The sequence below is a fragment of the Alexandromys fortis genome, unplaced genomic scaffold (genome assembly GCF_014885135.2).
Source record: "Alexandromys fortis isolate MF-2015 unplaced genomic scaffold, M_Fortis_MF-2015_v1.1 scaffold_72, whole genome shotgun sequence".
In the NCBI taxonomy this organism is placed as follows: domain Eukaryota; kingdom Metazoa; phylum Chordata; class Mammalia; order Rodentia; family Cricetidae; genus Alexandromys; species Alexandromys fortis.
The window spans coordinates 4,459,737-4,477,649 of NW_026067969.1; the positions used below are offsets into that span (position 1 = coordinate 4,459,737).

Here is a 17,913-nt window from a genome sequence, read left to right on the forward strand (position 1 = left end):
AACCACAAGATTTCTATAGTGGATGCTCAGGAAGCCCGAGTCAGAGGGTCCAGGTATTTGGAGGACTAGAAAGTTGGCAGGATTCTGGGAGAATGGCAGCTTGTCAGAAGGCATGAATGCCGGTTGCATGCGTGGGTTTAGAGGGGTCCACCTTCCCATCTGTACTGTACCGTCTCTGCTATGGGCCTAAGAAGAAAGGAGGAAACTGGGAGCTGGCTGTGAGAGAAGGGCATCTTGTTGGCATGGCTTTTGTGACAGCAGTGAGGCTACCTATGAGTAGCCTGGGTCAGAATGTGTAGGTCCCTGCTTGTTTGCTGCATGAGTGGGCTGCCGGGTTTGCAGGAAGTGGCTGGGGAGTGTGACAAGGATATATGAAGGTGAACAGGGTAACCTCTGCTATCAAGCATACACTGCCACTGAGCCACCCCAACCCTGAGGCACACTTTCTAGAGTAGGTCTAGCAGTGGCCCCAGAGCTTACCCCTACAGTCCCACCCAGCTCTCTACCTGTGAACAGACCTGTGTTCTCACTACAAGGGGCCCCTGTGGGGTGTGTTGTCTATGGAGGTTTCTGCATTGGGCAGCTGAAGGCATGGGTATGATACTCTGAGCTGCTTCCCACAGGCTGCACTCACTCTGTAGGTAGTTCCTATGTCAGACACCAGATGAGACTCTGGTTACTGTTGTCTACAATGACGGCAGGAGCAAGTACTTCTGCTAGGGAGAATATTTTGACTGAAATTTTTCATATCTTGAAACTCAAGTTGTTACATTTAAAATTATACACATTGTGAGCACCTACTTCAAACAAGAGGGAAGAAAAGGCATCCCTTCCTGTCAGAACCTTTTGCTCTGTCTGTCATGTAACCTGACTAAAAATAAACTACTAGTACAGGAAGTTGCAGCCTTTGCTGTGGAGCAAGTCAGTGTCCAACCACCACAGCCTGTCTATGTGCGCAGACGTGGAAGAGAAGTCCAGGGTCAACAGTACTGATTCTACCCCCAAGCAGACCTGGCAGCAGTTTTCAGTCTACAGAAAGCTGGGGCTTCATACCTATGTCTGCAGCTACATGGCCTTAACAAGTTCTCCCCCTCCAGCCCGTGGTGCTTACTTAAGGATAACACGAATACAGGGACTGTTTCCCTGCGTGCTACTAGTGCTCTCAAGCCCTGCCCCAACACACTTAACTGAATAAACTTCCAGCCCTAAATATCATGGCTAACATGCCCTTCCCTCAAATCTTTTTCTCTGGCAAGGTTGACTCTTCCTCTTGCAAGAACAAAACGGGGCGGGGGGGGGGGGGGGTGCTGGGGGGCTGGCTCAGCAGTTTAAGAGCATTGGCTGTTCTTCCAGGGGACCTGGGTTTAGTTCCCAGCACCCACATGGCAGCTCACAGCTGTCTATAATTCTAGTTCTAGGGAATCCAACACCCTCACATAGAATATATGCAGGCAAAACAGCGAGAGAGAGAGAGAGAGAGAGAGAGAGAGAGAGAGAGAGAGAGAGAGAGAGACAGACTGGATCTTATCACTACAGCCCTGTGCTCTGGTTGGGATTATAAATGTCTTTACCTTCATTGTGGTGGGATCTTCAACCTTCCTACTAAGGCTGATAGCACAGGATGGCTGTGTCTAATTCTTGGATTTTAAAGGACTTGGTTCATTGTGTCTAGTCTCTGACTAACCAAACAAGATGCTGTCAAGTCAGAGAGCAGCCAGTGGCTTTTCTTGAGCTCCTTACATTGAGTTCCTGGGTTGGTCATGTGGGGTGCTAAAGAAAAAGCCAGTATGAACTTATTGGTCATTGCTTCTGAGTTTTATTCTTAGGATTCCATTCTCACTCATCAGTGTATGGTTGAATTTTACAAGTTTCTTCGGATCGAGTGGTGGGTCAAGACAAGGAATGCCCTCCTCCTGGCCCCAGGTCTGCAGTGCTGTGCTCTGGTGGCACTTGGGCTTGGGATTTGCAGGATCAGGGTGTTTTCTGCTCTCTAGTGAGTGCTGGGGAGTCTGCATAGACACCCTGCCTTCGAGACCCGCCTAGCAGGGCACTGTGCCTACAGTCTGCTCGACCTCAAGGGTTCATCCCTGAGGCCCTGCGCATGGAAGCTTTGCAGCTAACTGTATTGCACTGTGGGCGTTCGCATCCACGGGCAAACTGCTGCCTCATGCACCTCATTTGCCATCAGAGTGTGAGAATGTGTACGTTTCTCCCCCCCCCCCCATCCCATGAAAACAACACAGAACAAAGCCTCACTTTTAAAAATGCCATGATATTTTGCCACCGTTATGAAAATCTGTCAGCACAGTATTTAATCTTCTGGTGCATAGAATATCAAAACAAGTGCTACTGAAGAGATTGCTTTTCTGCTAATACAAAAATGTCAGCCTCCTGGTCTCATAGCCAGCTGCTGTCAGCCTCTCTCCAAATGGGGAAGAAAGACACTAAAGTCTTGCTCTCTGCCGTTACTTTTCCTCAGGCCTGACCCTCGGAGGAAGAGCCAGAAAAAGTACCGCCTTGTGCTCGCTGAAGTCCTGCGCTCAGAATACTCAAGTGGACTGGAGGCCGGTGGCAGGAAGGGTGGAAAGCAAGGCAAACAGCGGGGCGTTCAGGTGGCACCCCGCAAGCCTGGGCCATGGAGAGAATGAAGCCGCTCCTGCATGCAGAAGACTCATCACCATTCAGCAAACTTCTTTTAGTTGTTTTTCATCTCCCTACAGGACCAGGTCAGGGTAGATTGACAGACCCTGTGGCTTTAGATTGATGTCCTGTTATTATCAGTGATGCTTCCTGTACCTTTTCCTGAACACAGACCTTCCCCTGTTGGAGGAGGAGCCCTGACGGAAACCAGCAGGCAGGGCCAGTACTAGAGAGTCACCTGCCTTTGCTCAGCCCTCTTGTGAGACTGCACAGGGACAGCAAAGCATCGTATGTATCAGCCTGGAAGAGTATGGCTCCTGGCGAGCTTGTCAAATGAAGCTGCCACAAGTGTACTGCATGAGTGTTGTAAGATGGAATGTTAAAAACTGGAATTGAACTTGTTCAAAAGGATAAAGTATTTGTTGAATAGCTATTTTCTTAGTGTCCACATGCTCTGTCAGGAAGGGCCGAGAGAACTTTTTGCTTTGGATCAAAAACCCAAATGTGTTGGCAGCGGCACCGCTTTCTTCCTAAACACGATACAGCCCCATGTGCATTGCTTCCTCTTTCATGTCCGCAGAATACTCGCTGTCTCTGGGCTAATTGACTTACTGTTGCCTTTTTATTATTTGCCTTTGAAGTCAAAAGGCGCCAGCACCCGAGCTTGCCTTTTCCCACCGGAGCCTGTCTTCTCTTCAGGGTCTGAGGTCTTTGTGTTGTGACCTAGACCCGGAACCCCCACATGCCATTGTGCTTCTGGAAGCTTTGAAAGGACCCCTGGAGTGTATTGATTTCCCAATAAATGTAAGATTTGGACATTACAGAGGACTCACGAGAGAAAGGGTTAAGGCACAGCGTGCTCTGTTCGGACACCATTCTGGGCCTGCTTTCCTCAGGGTTTCTGTGCTCCCAGCCCTGCTAGACCCTCTGAAGCCCCAGGGCAAGTGTTGTACACTTTTCCCCTCTCCTGAGACTGGCAGGGTGGAGGCTGTTGTGGGGAGGAAGATCAGTTAACACCCACACTGCAGCCTTGCCAAGACTGGCAGTCACAGACTCAGGGCCTGCTGGTGACATTTGTAAGGTCCTCTGAAACTGCAGCAGGTGTGGAGCTGACTGGACAACTCGGCCACCTTTCTTTGGGTTTATAATGGCTCACTTGCTTCGCTGGGAAATGAGGGATCAGACTGTGAAGAGTCGACCAACTGTGTGAAAACAGGATTAGTGCCTGTAATCAGGGATGGCTAAGCAAAAACCTGTGACTGCCTCCCAGCAACAGGCCTCTTACTGAAGTTACAGTGACTCTGATCCCAAAGTTGAAATTTACACTTGTAGTTTTCTAACTAGCAAGGCTGTCTTGTCAGAGATGGTGGTGGACATGCTGCTTAGGGAACACAGTACGCAGTCATCAGGAAATAGACTCGGCAGATTCAGGGTTAATGTTCTCTAAATTTAAACAACCTTAAAATGAATCTCTTATGGATCTTTATAGGATGTACATCCCAGGTACCAGTTGTACACAATGTCAGCCTGATTCCAGTGTACATAGTCTGATTTTGTGTGTATTTTTAATCATACCTTTTTCTAAGGTCCCAGACTTGGCATTTTTCTCACATCAGCCTGGTTACCATATTAAAGTCTCAGGAGATTCAGACAGCAAATGGAGTGCTGTGCTGGAGAGTGCTTGTTTTGGGATCCAAAGCCTTCCCCATTTGCAGCCCAGCTGCTGTCCATCTTGTGAAGAGCCACCACTGGAGGGCAGGGAGCCCTGGAGCAGCTGTCTGCAGTGGGACATCACGGGTGTCCTCCACTCCCACAGAAGCGGGGCCAAACAGAACCCAGCTGAGGACAGTTCTGATCGCAGAGGGCTGCTTTGATTTCTCTCCTGCCTGGTACATAAAAGAAGAGGGGGGTATGCCTTGGAGTACAAGTGATTCTAAGCTGTGAGTGGCTGGGTCCAGCACTTCCCACAGCCAGCAGAAGCCACTCCCAGAGATGGAAACTTCAGGCCTTTCCAGTGACAAGTTTCCCTGATTGAGAGTGATTAACAACAGGCTTTTCCAGTTTGCCTCTACGACCTCAAACTTTCTTGCTCTGCTGGACCATAGAAAAATAGATCCAAGTTGTCAGTGCCCCCAATAAAAAAAAACAACAACAAAAAACCACCCAGGTTCCAGAAGCCATGTAGCTGAGGGCTACCTGAAAAAGCTAACCTCAAACTTGGTTGTCCCCACCCTTAGGAGTCCAGATTTAGATTGGTCCACTGGGGGTCTCTCACTGTCATTCTTTTTTTCTGTTTTAAATGAGGGCACCCAGCCCCTGGGTTAGGAACAGAAAAACCAATTTAGCCTTCTAAATGGATGGGAAGCGCAAGCCCACCTCACTGCAGAGGTTGTGGAGTTATTATTACAGATGGGATGTGCAGGACAATTTAAAATATTGTAATTATAAACTTGTAGGGAAGCCTTGTTCTTCATTAATGTAAGATATGAAATCGCCTCTGCGGTACAAGGACAATTACATAGTCAGAATGTGTCTGCGGTTTACACTGCACTGTGTAAATGTGAGGGTGGCTGCTCTAGCCTGCCTCCTCCACTCTCACAAAATGAAAAGCACACCAGCGCAAGTTGTCCTTTGATAGATTTTTAATATGATTTTAAAGAGTTTTGTTTGGTCTCATTCTTATTCAATGAGATTAATTTAAAGCACTTATCCCCTGGGTTTAAGTCAATCCGTGTAGGATTTGGGCAGGGTTTGTTGCTTGGGGGGTTTTGTTTGCAGGAGGCTATGAGAGACTTCTTTCCCACTTCATTAACCCTGAGTTGGGGACAGTCCCCCCTCACACCCCACCACAGCCAGATCGAGGGATTTACTAACCTGCATTCACATGCAAAAGAACTTGAAAGCCGAGGGGCTCCTTGACTTAATTAGCGGCTGTGCATTTTGCAAAATTAGAATAATACCCCCACCATCCCATAAAAGAAAAGCTTGGGTGTGAGGATGCTGGGGGGTGGGGAGGAAACAGTAGCCGAACTAGTTGTGGGGGGAGGGCTTTCTGGATACGCCCCTCCCTCCATTGCCAGGTTCTTTCCCCCAACTGTTGTGCCAGAAATGCTGGGAGGGTCCTTTGCTTGCAAGCATCCAAACTCCCCGGCATTTCTTCTGCCTTGTAAGTCAGTGTGCTGCAGGTGGTGTGGGGGAGGGTAGCACCTGCGCCCAGTCCTGGGAGACCGAAGGTGTCAGGAGGTGACCTTGGCCCTTTGAACGTGCTCTGGAGTCTGACTCAAAGGCGGGTGGTGCGATCCGCCCCCTCCCCCGCCCCTATTTCTCCCAGGGTTAGGGCGCGCGGGGAGGGCGGGGAGTAGAGGATGGAGAGTAAAGGGTTGCTCGACGTGGCGTCAATTTCGGGAAGGCCCTTGGGGTCCTACCAGGCATAAGAGACTAGGAGCTGCGGGTAGCAAGGGCGGAGGGCGCCGGGCCGAGGAGGGTGGGGCAACAGGGAGCAGCCTCGAAGTCCATCTGTCTGCCCTGCGCCCGCAGGGCCGGTCACCAGCTGCTGGCGCCCCGGTCTGAGCCAGATGAGTCGGCTCAGTGAGTGCTTCGTGGCCTGACACGCAGCAGAGGGAGGCCAGGCGCTGGCCTCGCCCGTGGTACCCATGTGGAAGCGGAACGAATCAGATGGGGAGGCCGAGAGCTACAGGCTCGCCTCGATGTGGAAACGGGTAGACCCCTGCAAGTCCAGCCGGGGTCTCCTGCGCATGACCACAGCACTCAGGAACCAGGGAACAGGGCAAGGGGGAGACAAAACTTTGCTTTTTGCGAATAGAAGGAAATGTAGTGTAAGATGCTGAAGTTTCTTATGAAGGATGGGGTGGGAGAGGGCCTGAGTGGGAATCAACGGAAGGTAGCGCGGACAGGCGCCTGGTCATTTGTAAGAAGTTTATTTCCACATTTAAAAAAGAGAACCCAAGAGGCCTGGCTGCCCCGGGACCTGGGCGGAGGGGAGGGGGTGCTGGGGGCCCGGATGCATGGGCAAGCACTCTCGACCCCTTCCTGCCCCACCCGGGACGGCGAGGGCACAGGCCACAGACTCACTGATTCACGGACACTGTCACGGGCTCATGGATCACGAATAAATAACTTCATATACACTTTGCACACTGTACAGCTCTGCCGCCAGCCCGGGACTCGGGGAAAATAAAGGAGTTGGGAGGGAAGCTCCGTACAGCACTCCCACCCTGTCTCACAGAGGTGCGGGAAGAAGGGTGGACCCAAGGCTGGGACACGGGAGAGAGCCAGTCGCCGGCGTCCCCTTACCTGCTGCCTAGGGGACAGGGATACTTAGGGAAGCCCGCAGGGACTTGGAGTTGGGTGGGAGGTGGGCAGGGGCGCGTATGTACATCTGGCAGGTGAAAGTGGCTCCGGGGGTGGAGAAGCCAGGAGAGAGGACGCAGCTGAGGGAGGGGTAGCCTCAGTGAAGTTATCCCCGTGGGAGACACTGGGTTGCGGCACCGTGAGGAGCCGGGCTGCCCTGCCCCGGGGCGACGGTACGGACCCGCGCCCAGCCTGAGCTGGGGGTCCCGGAGCACGGATTGGGGCGAGAGGGTGCCTCACCGAGGCTGCGCGGCGCGCGGGAGGACGCCGGGCAGCGGGGGCAGCGGCGGGGGCGGCTCGCTGGCGCCCTGGAGTCCGTGGATGAGGATACGGGGCACCAGAGGTCTCTGGAGGGCAGGCGGAGGCGCGCTGGGGCCGCGGTACAGGTAGAGCGCGGCACCCGGGTCCAGGTTGGAAACGAGGCTCTGTGGGTAGAAATAAGGCGACGGGAACATTCTCTGAAGCGCCGAGTAATTGCCTGCCTCCGCCAGCAGCTCCAGCCCCACGGCCGTTTGTCGCTTCCATTTAGTCCTGGGAACGGAAATCAAGGCAGAGGAAGGTGTCAGGATTAGGACACTCCACAACTCTTGCTCCTTCCTAGTGATTGGCACAGAGAGCCGCAGGGTGTCCAACAGGGAGCATACTAATATGCTAATAAACAATCGAGTGCCCAGGTCAAATGAATCGTGCATCATTTTCCCTTCCACTGGCTTTCCGTGACTGTTGTCCCCATTTTACAGATTAAAACCTTGAGGTGTGGGACAGTTTTCATGATGGTCTGCAAGTAGCAGGCAGATCCCTGCTCCAAGCCAGATTGCCTGACTTCAAAGTGCATATACAAACTTACAGGTCGGGGTACCCTCAGGATATGATTCCCCTGGGAAGGCCTAATGAAAGTGGAGCGACAGGAAGGATGGTAGAGCAGACTCCCGGGTAGCCAACTCCCCGCTCAGGGGGGGGGGGGGTAGCTCCAGAGGCCCAGGGGACTCCTAGCAAAAATTTCTCTGGAGGAATGCACACTTTCTCTCTCAGCTCTGTCTACACTCAGGCCTATACTTGGCCTACACTCGGGCCACCTAGGTTTGAGGTCTGGAGCTAGCCAGTCCCAAATCCCTCTAGCCCAAGTTGGGAGGCATAGAGCAAGTGAGGAAGTGAGCCGGAGACCTCTGCACTCACCTGGGGTGAGGTTGGGCGTGCCTGCCTGGGTTCAGAAGGTGGGCTCAGTCACACTAGCCCCCTTCCCCTCCCTGAATAATTCCTAGTCGTCATAATTGTGTAATTACTGCAACGAGCCTTAATTATTGATGCCTGAAGCCGTAATCGGTATTTATTATTAATAGGGCTGTGTGTTGTGAGGCTTGTTTATGGAAAGTGCCATTCCTGCCTCTGCTAAGTGTGTGGGAGAGAGTGTCACCATGCAGACTGACACGTCTGTGCACGTGTGTCTTACCAGTGTATTTAAGTCCTCTGGATGTCCAAGAAGGAGATTAAGAAGCAGGTTCAAGACCAGTGCCCTAATATCCATTTCCCAGTCTCTCGCACCAGCTCCTCTTGACTATAAATGCTAGGATTCCACTGGCCCCTACTACAACGACCTCAGGACCTCTCTGCTTTCTGGAGACTTGGCTGCTACTCTTCCCTAAAGAAGAACTCAGAGGCCTCAAAGCCCAGACTTAACCTGGTTCCTTGGGGACATGGGCTGGGGTGGAGCAAGGCTCAAATCTCTGTTAACCTCGGTGCCGGTTCACCTGTCTTGGATGCCAGTCTAGTGTTCTTTCTGCCCCTCACTGTGGGACTTAGGGCAAGGTCTTTTCGCAGAGCCTCAGTTTCCCTTCTTTGACGGAATGAGAGAGACCTAAGGCACCAGAAAAAGACCCCTACAGACCCCGCCCTGCAGCGAAACCTCACCTGCGGTTCTGGTACCAGGTCTTGACCTGTGTATCAGTGAGGTTGAGCGAGGCAGCCAACTCCATGCGGTCTTGAACGCTCAGGTATTTCTGTCGCTCGAAGCTACGCTCCAACTGCGCCAGCTGATGGTCGGTGAAGGCGGTGCGCGCTTTTCGTGGCTTTTTCAGGCGCACAGGGGGACTGTCCCTAGAGCTGGAGATCTCGCGGTCGCCCTCCTCCTTCACTGCGGAGACACAGAGGTCACGTCAGGGATCGGTAGTGCTTGCGCCCTCGTGACCCATTCCCCACTCGACAAGCCGCAGACTTCTGGGGTCCCAAAGTATTAAACTCACAGGGACTGCCTGCCCTCAGAAGAAGGGTGTGAACAGGGAATGAGGAGGAAGTGGTGTTAGGAAGTGCCCGGGGCAGAGCCGCTGGCAGCTCCCAGAAGAAACTCAACCTCTCCCCCCAATCATACACACACACACACACACACACACACACACACACACACACACACTGGGAAAGAGAAAGCCAGTCTCAGAGTAGACTGGCCTAGTCTGCCACTGGCCGAGAAAGCGTTTGGGTGGTGGGCTCTGCGTTTGGGAGCAAAAGCCGCATGGAGAAACAAAAGCCTGTTCGCTCCTCAGCACCCCGTCGTCCTGAAGAGCAAATAATTGTGCTCATGCCTCACCGAACCCGGTTTGGCCAGGAATCTGTAGCGATGGATTCCTAGACCACTCCGAACTATGCGGGTGGAAGGCAGGCAGGGTGCGGGCATCTGTGAGCACCAAACGCTGGGAGACATCGTCCCTAGGCACGAAGGGCTGCGTGTATCACAGGGGTCGGGGCTTGGGCTTCGTTGTGCCCGCTGTGACTCCCACCCCACCGGCGTAATGATCCTGTGGACAACCCTCTTGATCCTGTGGTCAGGCAAATGGACATCTATTCCCCGCTCCTGAGGTCCACCGTGGACCGGACAGAGCTGGATTAGTTCAGTTTCCTCTACTTTCGTTGGGGGTTGACTTAACAGAAAACACATTTAATCGAAAGAGCCTGGCATTCCCATCGCCTTAAGGCGAGATTGGAACGTAATGGTCAGAATAGTTGACTTCTTCCAAAATGACCCTTTGAGCTGGGGCTCCCGCCCACCTACCGCCTGCTTTCTTTATATTCTTTTATAGGGAGTTTCATTGTGCCTGGCATTTGCCATGACAGGGTTCAGCTGAATGCGAGGTGATTTCTCTCTGTAGGAAACAATAATCCGGTTAATTGAGCCACTGGGGAGGAGGTTTTTCAGCCGGAAAGGCCGTGCTTCCCGGCAGGGAGGGAGCCAGCAGCCCCCAGCTCCCCAGCACCAGAGTCCTGGAATAACTGCCCCAGACGCCTTCAGCCTTCTGCCGCTGCTGGGAGGCTTCGGAACCCTCGGGGATAAAGATGACTTTTCTCTCTGGAAAGCCTAGAGCGTATACTTGTTCAAACTTCAAACTTGAGATTGCAGAAATCTCACTTTACCCCCTAATTACTTGGACAACTCATAACAATCCCTTGTTCTGGTGGGTTGGCCAACCACTTGTTTTTTGTTTGTTTGTTTGTTGTTTCGTTTGACTTTAGTTCTTTGTGGCTCTGCCGAGCCTTTGGGACTCACCTAGTTCAGTCTGACTCTGTCTACCTGGTGTCCATTTCTCAGACTTTGACCTGCATCCAATCAGTCTGGAGCCCAAGGACTAGAGACCCTTCCTGTGTGGCGTCAAGCCCTGGTTTGGTTTCTCCAAGAACCCAGGCTCCAGCCAGTTTCCTGTTGCCACCTGCCTTACCTCTAAAGCCCTCCTCCAACTGTAGTAAACACTGTTTAAGAAACCTTTCATGCCAGAAACTTGGGATGAGGCTGGCCTGTCCCCCACCCCTGTCTCATTTTGTCCTTGGCATAATCTGTGGCTTGACGGCGAATTCCTGGTTCCTGTGTCTGTCTCTCAGACCAGCTTCCTAACTCTGCAAAAGTCACCCCTGTTTGAGGAACGTGCTTGGCACCGCTTTGCTCTGCCTGTGCCCCCCCCACACACTTTCACTTCAGAATGTTTAAAGTGCAAAAGCAACAGCCCACGCCTGGAGGTGGCTGGAACTTTCTGCAGCATCTTGTGCTCCGAAGCTGTTTAAGTGATACGTAGACAGCCGGCTCTCGGCTCCCTCGTCATCTCCCTGCTCAGATATCATCAGAGACAGGAGGAGAAAATTGATATTCCAATTATCTTAAACGAAATGGAATCTCTCCTCAAAACCCTGCTTAGGGGCAAAAACATAAAAGGAGGCAGCTGTTCGTACAGGCAGGGCTGGACCCGATTGCTCTTCACTCTAACCATGAAGCTAGGTAGAGATGGTTGCGAATTGTAAGGAATAACACACACACACACACACAAAAACACACACACACACAATATGTGGCACATTATATCTGCCTTTCACTCACACTTTTCTTCAAGGTGAGTTCTCTTTGCTGCTCTAAACAGGTAGGGGTGGCGGGGCTGCTGGGGCCTCTAGACCTCTTCCTGAGCACTGTGGTTGAAGCTGTGGCCTTTCTAGAGATGATGGGTCCATGACCTGCTTGAAGGAGGCCTAACCATTTCCACTGGGGCAAGAAGAGAGAAGTGAGCCGTGGGCTAGGACCCCTGAGGGGTTTCAGTCTGGAGTCCAGGTCAACCCTCAAAGGAATTCTTGGTTGGGAGGAAGAATTAAGTGAACCTAACTAAATAGTTGTGAAATTCAGCACAAATGGATACCAGGAGATGCAGGCAGCAACGAAGCTGACTTTATAGCAGAGTATTGGTTCAAGGGAGAGGTTTGGGGAGTTAATAGTTACAAAGCCAGGAACAGTCTCCACCAGGCCCCAGTTTCCTGCTGGCTAGCAGAGAGCTCTATCCCCTGCTCTCCCTGTGACACCCAGGCCCTTTGCCACCTAACGTCTTCCTAGAGAGAATTTCAAGCCTCTGGACCTAATAACAGCTAAAGTCAGAGTGGAGCCCAAAGATAAAAAACAAAACTAAAGAACATTTTCTTTTCTCCCTCCCCTCCTCTCTTTTTTCTTTCTTCTCGTCCTTCTCCTTTCTTTTAAACACCACCTCTCGGAGCCTTAGTTAAGACAGAATGAGAAGGGAGCCATAACAGACTCCCAAAGTGGAAATGGGAGTGACCAGGCCTGCCACTCAGGAATCTGTAGGTCCTAAAGACACCCTGGTGGTCACTACTGAAGTAAGACCCCATTCAGAGAGAGTTTCTGCGTGGATTGTGGACTCCTTTCTCCTCCACCAGACCTCAGAACCCGGTCTAGCCAGCTGGCCAGGCTGCCTGTTCCTTTCCAACGGATCTCTTCATTTACAGGTTCAGGCCTCAGACTACACTCCCCAATGGGTGGGGAGGCCCACTTTCTCCTCTTGCTGGGAAATTCAGATTAAAGGCTAAAAGATTCCTGCTGTAGAAGGCTCTGGCAGGAATTTTCTGCCAGCCTTCCAGTCCAACAAAACAGTGTCCTCAAAGAAGCTTCGCACAGTTGCACACCTGGTTGAGAGGTTGTGGTCCCAGTCAGGAACTTAGAAAGTTTGCTTTGTACATCTGGCCAGGCTTGCTCTCCCTTACACACTGTCCCCCTCAGCTTCTCCGGGCCACACACTCTGAACTCTTTGTTGCTCCAGGGTCCAACCTTGGAGCTGACAGAGAGGTCTAGAGATAAGACCAACTCTCAGCCTGGGCCTGGGGGAACCCCCGAGGTGACTATGTGCCTCCTGTCCCCAAATGTATGTTCTCAAGTTTTAAATGTCACATTTTAGAAACAACCCCACCCCCACCCCCACGCCGTTTTCACCTTGTTTTCTTACCTTTGTACTCAGAGTCCGACGAGGCGCTGCTGACACTTTTGTCCAGCTTGTCGCGAAAGTCCTCCCCGGTCTTGGCCGCAAGGCGGCACCCAGGCTCAGGGGCTGCAGGCTGCCCGCTGCTCGAGTAGGGTGCACAGGCCGCGAGAGGTTTGCAGTCAGCAAGGATGTCCCTGATCAGAAAGGAGGAGGTGACGGTTCGCGACTGGGCTGGGGCTGAAAGCTGCCCCGGCTGCAGGTGAGAGTCCAAACCTGGGCCAGATGCAGCACCGGGCCGCGAGGTACTGGTCTCCAGACAGTCTCTTCCAGGTGAGGCTGGCGAAGAGCAGTCGCTGCTGCTCTCTGAGCGTGGACTCAGCTCCAGGGGTGAACGGCAGTCCCCAAGCAAGGGGTCCCCCTTGGGAAGGGCGGGGCTGCCCGCTCGGTGGGAGAGAATGGAGTCAATCCCAAAGCCATTGGAGCCTTCCATAGCCAAACTGCGACCTGTCCTCCCCAAAAAGCTCCCCACCCACCCCCAACCCCAGCCGCCGCTGCCCCTGCGCCTAGCTGCGGGCTGGCATGGGGAAGGCGGGCAGGGAGCCTGTGGGCACCTTGGACGGAGTTCAGCCTTGGGGGAGCCCGGGAGCTCTGGGCCAACCTCCTTTGCGCATTACATCCAAAAGGGTTCAACGCGTCTTCTGCAGCACCGAGCAGCCGAGCCGAGGGGGGGGTGGTGGTGGGAGTGTCAGGGAGGAATGGGAGGAGGGCGCACCAAGTTGGGGAGAGCCAAAAGGTAGAAGAACGGCCTGAGGGCCCCTTTGGCACAGAAGAAGTGCGAGGCTGTTGGAATCTGAATCAAGATCGTCTTTTTTAAAAAGCGAAATCCAAACCGCACGCTTGCTCCAGGCAAAAGGTAGCCGAGAGTAGGGGTCAGCAGGGCGGATAGCGGCCGGCCGGGGCCGCGCTACGGGCAGGCAGAACAGAGCGCACCTGGAGGCCTCAGCACCGCGGACAGCGGCCGCGGCCTGCCGATCGGAAAGCTCCACCTGGCCCCGGAGATCCTGCGTGAGCGCTCGGCCCCGTCAGCACCGTGGACAGCGCCCCGCGGCTCCCACTGCAGCTCCTCACCTGTCCTCAGAGCTCGCCTTCGCCCCCCCACTTCCTTTAAAAAAAAATCGAACTTGTGTCACTTTTTCTTTGGGGCTAGCTTTTTTTTTGTTGTTTCTCTCTCTTTTTTTTTCGTTGTGTTGTGTTTTTTTTTTAAAAAGGGGACTCACCCACGTGTCCCCGGAGTGATGACGCTGATTGGCTCCGGCCGATTTTGGGGGTGATGTCACGGCTCCACAAGCCGCTGCCCGATTCTTTTCCAGTTTGATTAAAAGAGACACTGAATTAATTACAGCGCAGACCTAACTGTTTACCGGCGATTTCCACCCAGTTTGCCTTCATTAGATCGGCGATGAGGCCCCTAATGAAGATGATTAGCCGAGGGGGGCAGGGGCCGTTGGGAGGAGGGCCAGCTCCGTGGCCTGTAGTTGGGATGAGCGGCCTTGAAAGCCTTCTCCCGAGCCTGTCCACAATTATTCAAGCTACTCCACTGAACCGCGCTCCGTAAATTCCTTTTCTACCTCCCAATTTTCTTCCTCATCCCACAGAAGGGCAGCAAAACCCAACGGCGAAAAGACTTGCTGTATAGGAAGTCCCTGTCCTAGTGTGAGAAAGAATTAAAATTTTTGTTTTCGGGATGTTTTACTTGGGTTCTCTCTCTCTCTCTTTCTCTCTCTCTCTCTCTCTCTCTCTCTCTCTATATCTCTCTCTCTCTCTCTATCACACACACACACACACACACACACACACACACACACACACAACCATGCAATCCTCTCCTGGCCTCTGGGCCTGCTGTCCTGGAGCAGAAGGTTAAGCCTGATGTCTTTCAGAGAAGAGACCGAGCGAGCGCTGCCTTACTCGGAGGCAGGAGTTGAGCCGTGGGAAAGATCAAGTCTAGACTGTTAAGGGGACCCACGGATATGACTATGGCCTGAAGAAACAAAGAAGGCGGTGACCTCTTCATCCCCAGCCCGTGGCCTCCCTGGGGTTATGTCCTGAGAAGCTAGTGGTTTTGGATGTGTGTGTGTGTGTGTGTGTGTGTTATGTACCTCTAGACAGGACAATGCAAGTTTTGAGCTGCCACAAAGATGACGAAGATGTCTAAGGCCAGCTTGGTAGTCAGCACCCAGCCGTGGCCAGCCTGGGTTCTATTTTCAAGGCAGTACTGAAAATGAAAATATGGGCTTTCCGCTTCACCCTCCGGACCTCGCCCTAGTTCTGCGGCTTTCTGGGGTCAGCCTCTGGTAGTGCCGGGGGCCCAAGATCCCCAAAGTAACTGCAACGGGTGGGGGCCTGGATTCTCTGCACTCAGCCCCAGAATCGGCTGTGCCTTCGTCTGCGAGGGAGCAGAGCTGAGCACCTGTGCAGCAGGGACCCAAGGCCAGGGTCGCCTCCCCAGCAGCTCGCGGTGAACCCTGACTGCCCTTTTAGGCGCACTCCTACCCCAAGCCCCGAGTCCCTGGGAAACTATTTGAGGCCCTCATCCGGCTCGGCATCCTAGACCGCCGTGGAATCGTTCAGCGCCGCATCCCGCAAACGCGATCTAGGGCCGAGAGTGGCCCCTCGCAGCGCGCAGAACGGAAACTTTGACCTCTCCAGGGCTGGGCTGGCGGTGGCCTCGCGCCCCGCTCCCCCGCGCTCTCCCTTTGCTCTCCCCGGCAGATTGGAAGCGGCCTCGCCGCCGGCCGGGCTGGGAGCAGAGGACCCGCTGCTCCCGGGGGACAGCGGAGGGCCAGGCTCGGCTGCAAGCTGTCGGGGAGACGGGAGGGCGGGGGGGCCCGGCCGGACCTCAGCGGCCCCTGCGCTGGGTGCCTCCCGCCGGGCCTCGCTTGTCTTTCTTTTCTGTTTGGTGGATGGGGGAGAAAGTCATAAATCACCGTGAGCCGCCACTGTCTCAGGGCCTTCCTTGCCAGCCTCCAGCTTGGGCTTCTCTCTTGCTGCAGGCGGGTCCCTCCTCGGTCGCCGGTAGCATACACCTTCGCTGCTTCTCATTTCAAAGGACCCTCATCTTTCTTAGCACCCTAAGTTCACATGAATCGCTGACATCCCATCCTTTCGAAGCCTGTAAACATTGCTGACACGGCCGGCCGGCCAGCAGAGAGCTGAGGTTTCTGTAGATACCACGTCTCCAGCCTCCTCTGCTTCCCATCAGGGCTCCTAGCAGCTCCTGGCCAGCCTTCCAAGTCTTAAACTCAGCGATCTCGGATCCAACAAAAGTGAAGCCTATAGGTCACAGATCAGAGCCCAAGCAGGCAGAGGGGAAAGTCAGATCCCTCTTAAGACAAGGGGAAAAATAAACCAGGCCAGGACTCAAGCTCTTATAGCCTTAGCCTGCTTTCCCTATGCCTCACGGAGGCCCAAGAACATTTAACAGGCAGTTAATATAACATCGATAGTATTAAATTATTGTAATCTATAACAGTATAAAACATGCTTCGTGGGATGTTTCATTGGAATTTAGGGTCTAGCCCTCTTTCGCGTGCCTGCTTCTCTCCAACTTAGGGTGGTGACCAGAGGTACTCCTCCAGCCTCCATATCTGACAGGCTCTTGATCTCAGCCTGTTTGAAGCAGCCAGAAAGGAAATAGGGGAAATTTTTACCGAGTGGTTCAGAGAGCCTGGATCCAATGCACTCCTCAACAAGGAAGCCTGCGTGGCAGGGAGGAGAGTCAGAGGTCCTGAGTGTTTGGGTGTGAACCTCTGCAGGTTTCCCAGCATCTCTGATCACCCCCGTTTACTTATGCAGTGCCCAGTAGGAGGTCAGCCTGCTACCCCAGCACCTGCCCCTCCCAGCACTTCTCAGCACCCCCCTAAGATTGGGGGACTGGAGAAAGGAAATGGAGTAATTTGAGGAACGTTTCTATGGGACCAGCCAGGGTTACCCAAGGACCCAGAGCTGTCACCCCAACATATAAATCCCCCTTTTTAGGCTTCCCACTCTGGACCCCCAGATCTTTTCTCCCAGATTCCCACTTCCTCTAGCAATTGCTTGTTTCAAATTCCAGTCTCCGCGCGCTCCCCTCTCTCGTTTTGAGAATGCCTCTCATAGATCCAGAGCCCCTCAAAACCCAAGACCACCCCACCAGAGAGGTGGGACCTGGCCAGGCAGGTGTAAGGACACAGCTTCAGAAACTGGCTCCCCTGTCTGCCTCTGAACTTGTCTGTCCGGCTAGGGGCTCGGGTTTCCCTTTATACAAAGGCAGACACAGAGCCTTCTTCTCCTAAGGGTGGGAGAGGCCTGTGGCTGTTATGAGGCAGCATAGCTGTAGATTCCACAGGCTTCTCCATCAAGGGCCTCAGACCTAGGCTTGACTTTGGGTCAGGGCTAGACCTGGATGCATCCTATTCCCACTTCCATCTCTGTCCCCACCTCCCCACCCCGCCCCTCTTCTCCCTCCCTCTTTCCCCAGCACCATTCAGCCCCTGGATTGGACACCAGCTTGTTCCTGCTCCTTTTGATTACCTGGCTCTGCAGGCTGAGCCACACAGAGATGTTTCTGTGTTTCCGGAATGCCCCTGAGGTCTGTGTTAATGTACATAAACAGCCCTCATTCAGGCTTTGGAGTCGCGGAAGAATGGGGCCAGGTGGTTTGGACTCAAGAATGGGCTAGAGGAACTGGAATCTGACCCAGGCAAATCTTCATTTAAGATGTTGATTTTATCCATCGCGTATTTTAGTTCTTTTTATTTTAAATAATTGCACTTTAAATTTTTTTTTTTTTTTTCTGAGTTATTTTGGTATTCCCTTAAAATCTGGAGGTGCTCTATTCTGGGACCCTGAGAAAAGTAACTTTTTTTTTTTTTAAAAAAAAGGGGGGGCAGATTGCTTTCTGAGCCTTGTTTGGTTGGTTTTCTGGCTTTCATTTTGTTTAGTCTTTCTATCTATAAAATGAGGCTGACGAAACCCCCTTTCTGGGGTTCTTCTGAGGCATCTCTGCACTTGGTTCAGATCCTGGAGAATAGCTATTGTGCCGTTCATAGTTCCACAACTAATAATAGCAGGAGCTGTTCCTGCCTGCAGAGTGGAGGCCCCAGGCTTGGCTCCAGCCCCAGGAGACAGC

At 53.0% G+C, this 17,913-nt stretch overlaps 2 protein-coding genes across 2 annotated transcripts in view; one reads left to right on the plus strand and one right to left on the minus strand.

The window, feature by feature from the left end:
* Window positions 1-3,461, plus strand: part of Ddx31 (DEAD-box helicase 31) — a 70,045-nt gene extending 66,584 nt beyond the window's left edge. Inside the window, exon 20 of the mRNA XM_050154918.1 lies at window positions 2,480-3,461. Within this exon, the coding sequence (XP_050010875.1) occupies window positions 2,480-2,648 (169 nt within the window). The 3' untranslated portion in view covers window positions 2,649-3,461. The remainder of the gene's footprint in view (window positions 1-2,479) is intronic.
* A 3,675-nt stretch (window positions 3,462-7,136) lies between these two features.
* Window positions 7,137-13,233, minus strand: Barhl1 (BarH like homeobox 1). Its single transcript, XM_050155429.1, has 3 exons — window positions 12,768-13,233; window positions 8,920-9,142; window positions 7,137-7,542 (listed from the first exon to the last, which is right to left on the minus strand). Exons 1-3 carry the CDS (start codon window positions 13,231-13,233, stop codon window positions 7,248-7,250), a joined length of 984 nt encoding a protein of 327 aa, XP_050011386.1. The 3' UTR covers window positions 7,137-7,247.
* Window positions 13,234-17,913: the final 4,680 nt, after the last annotated feature.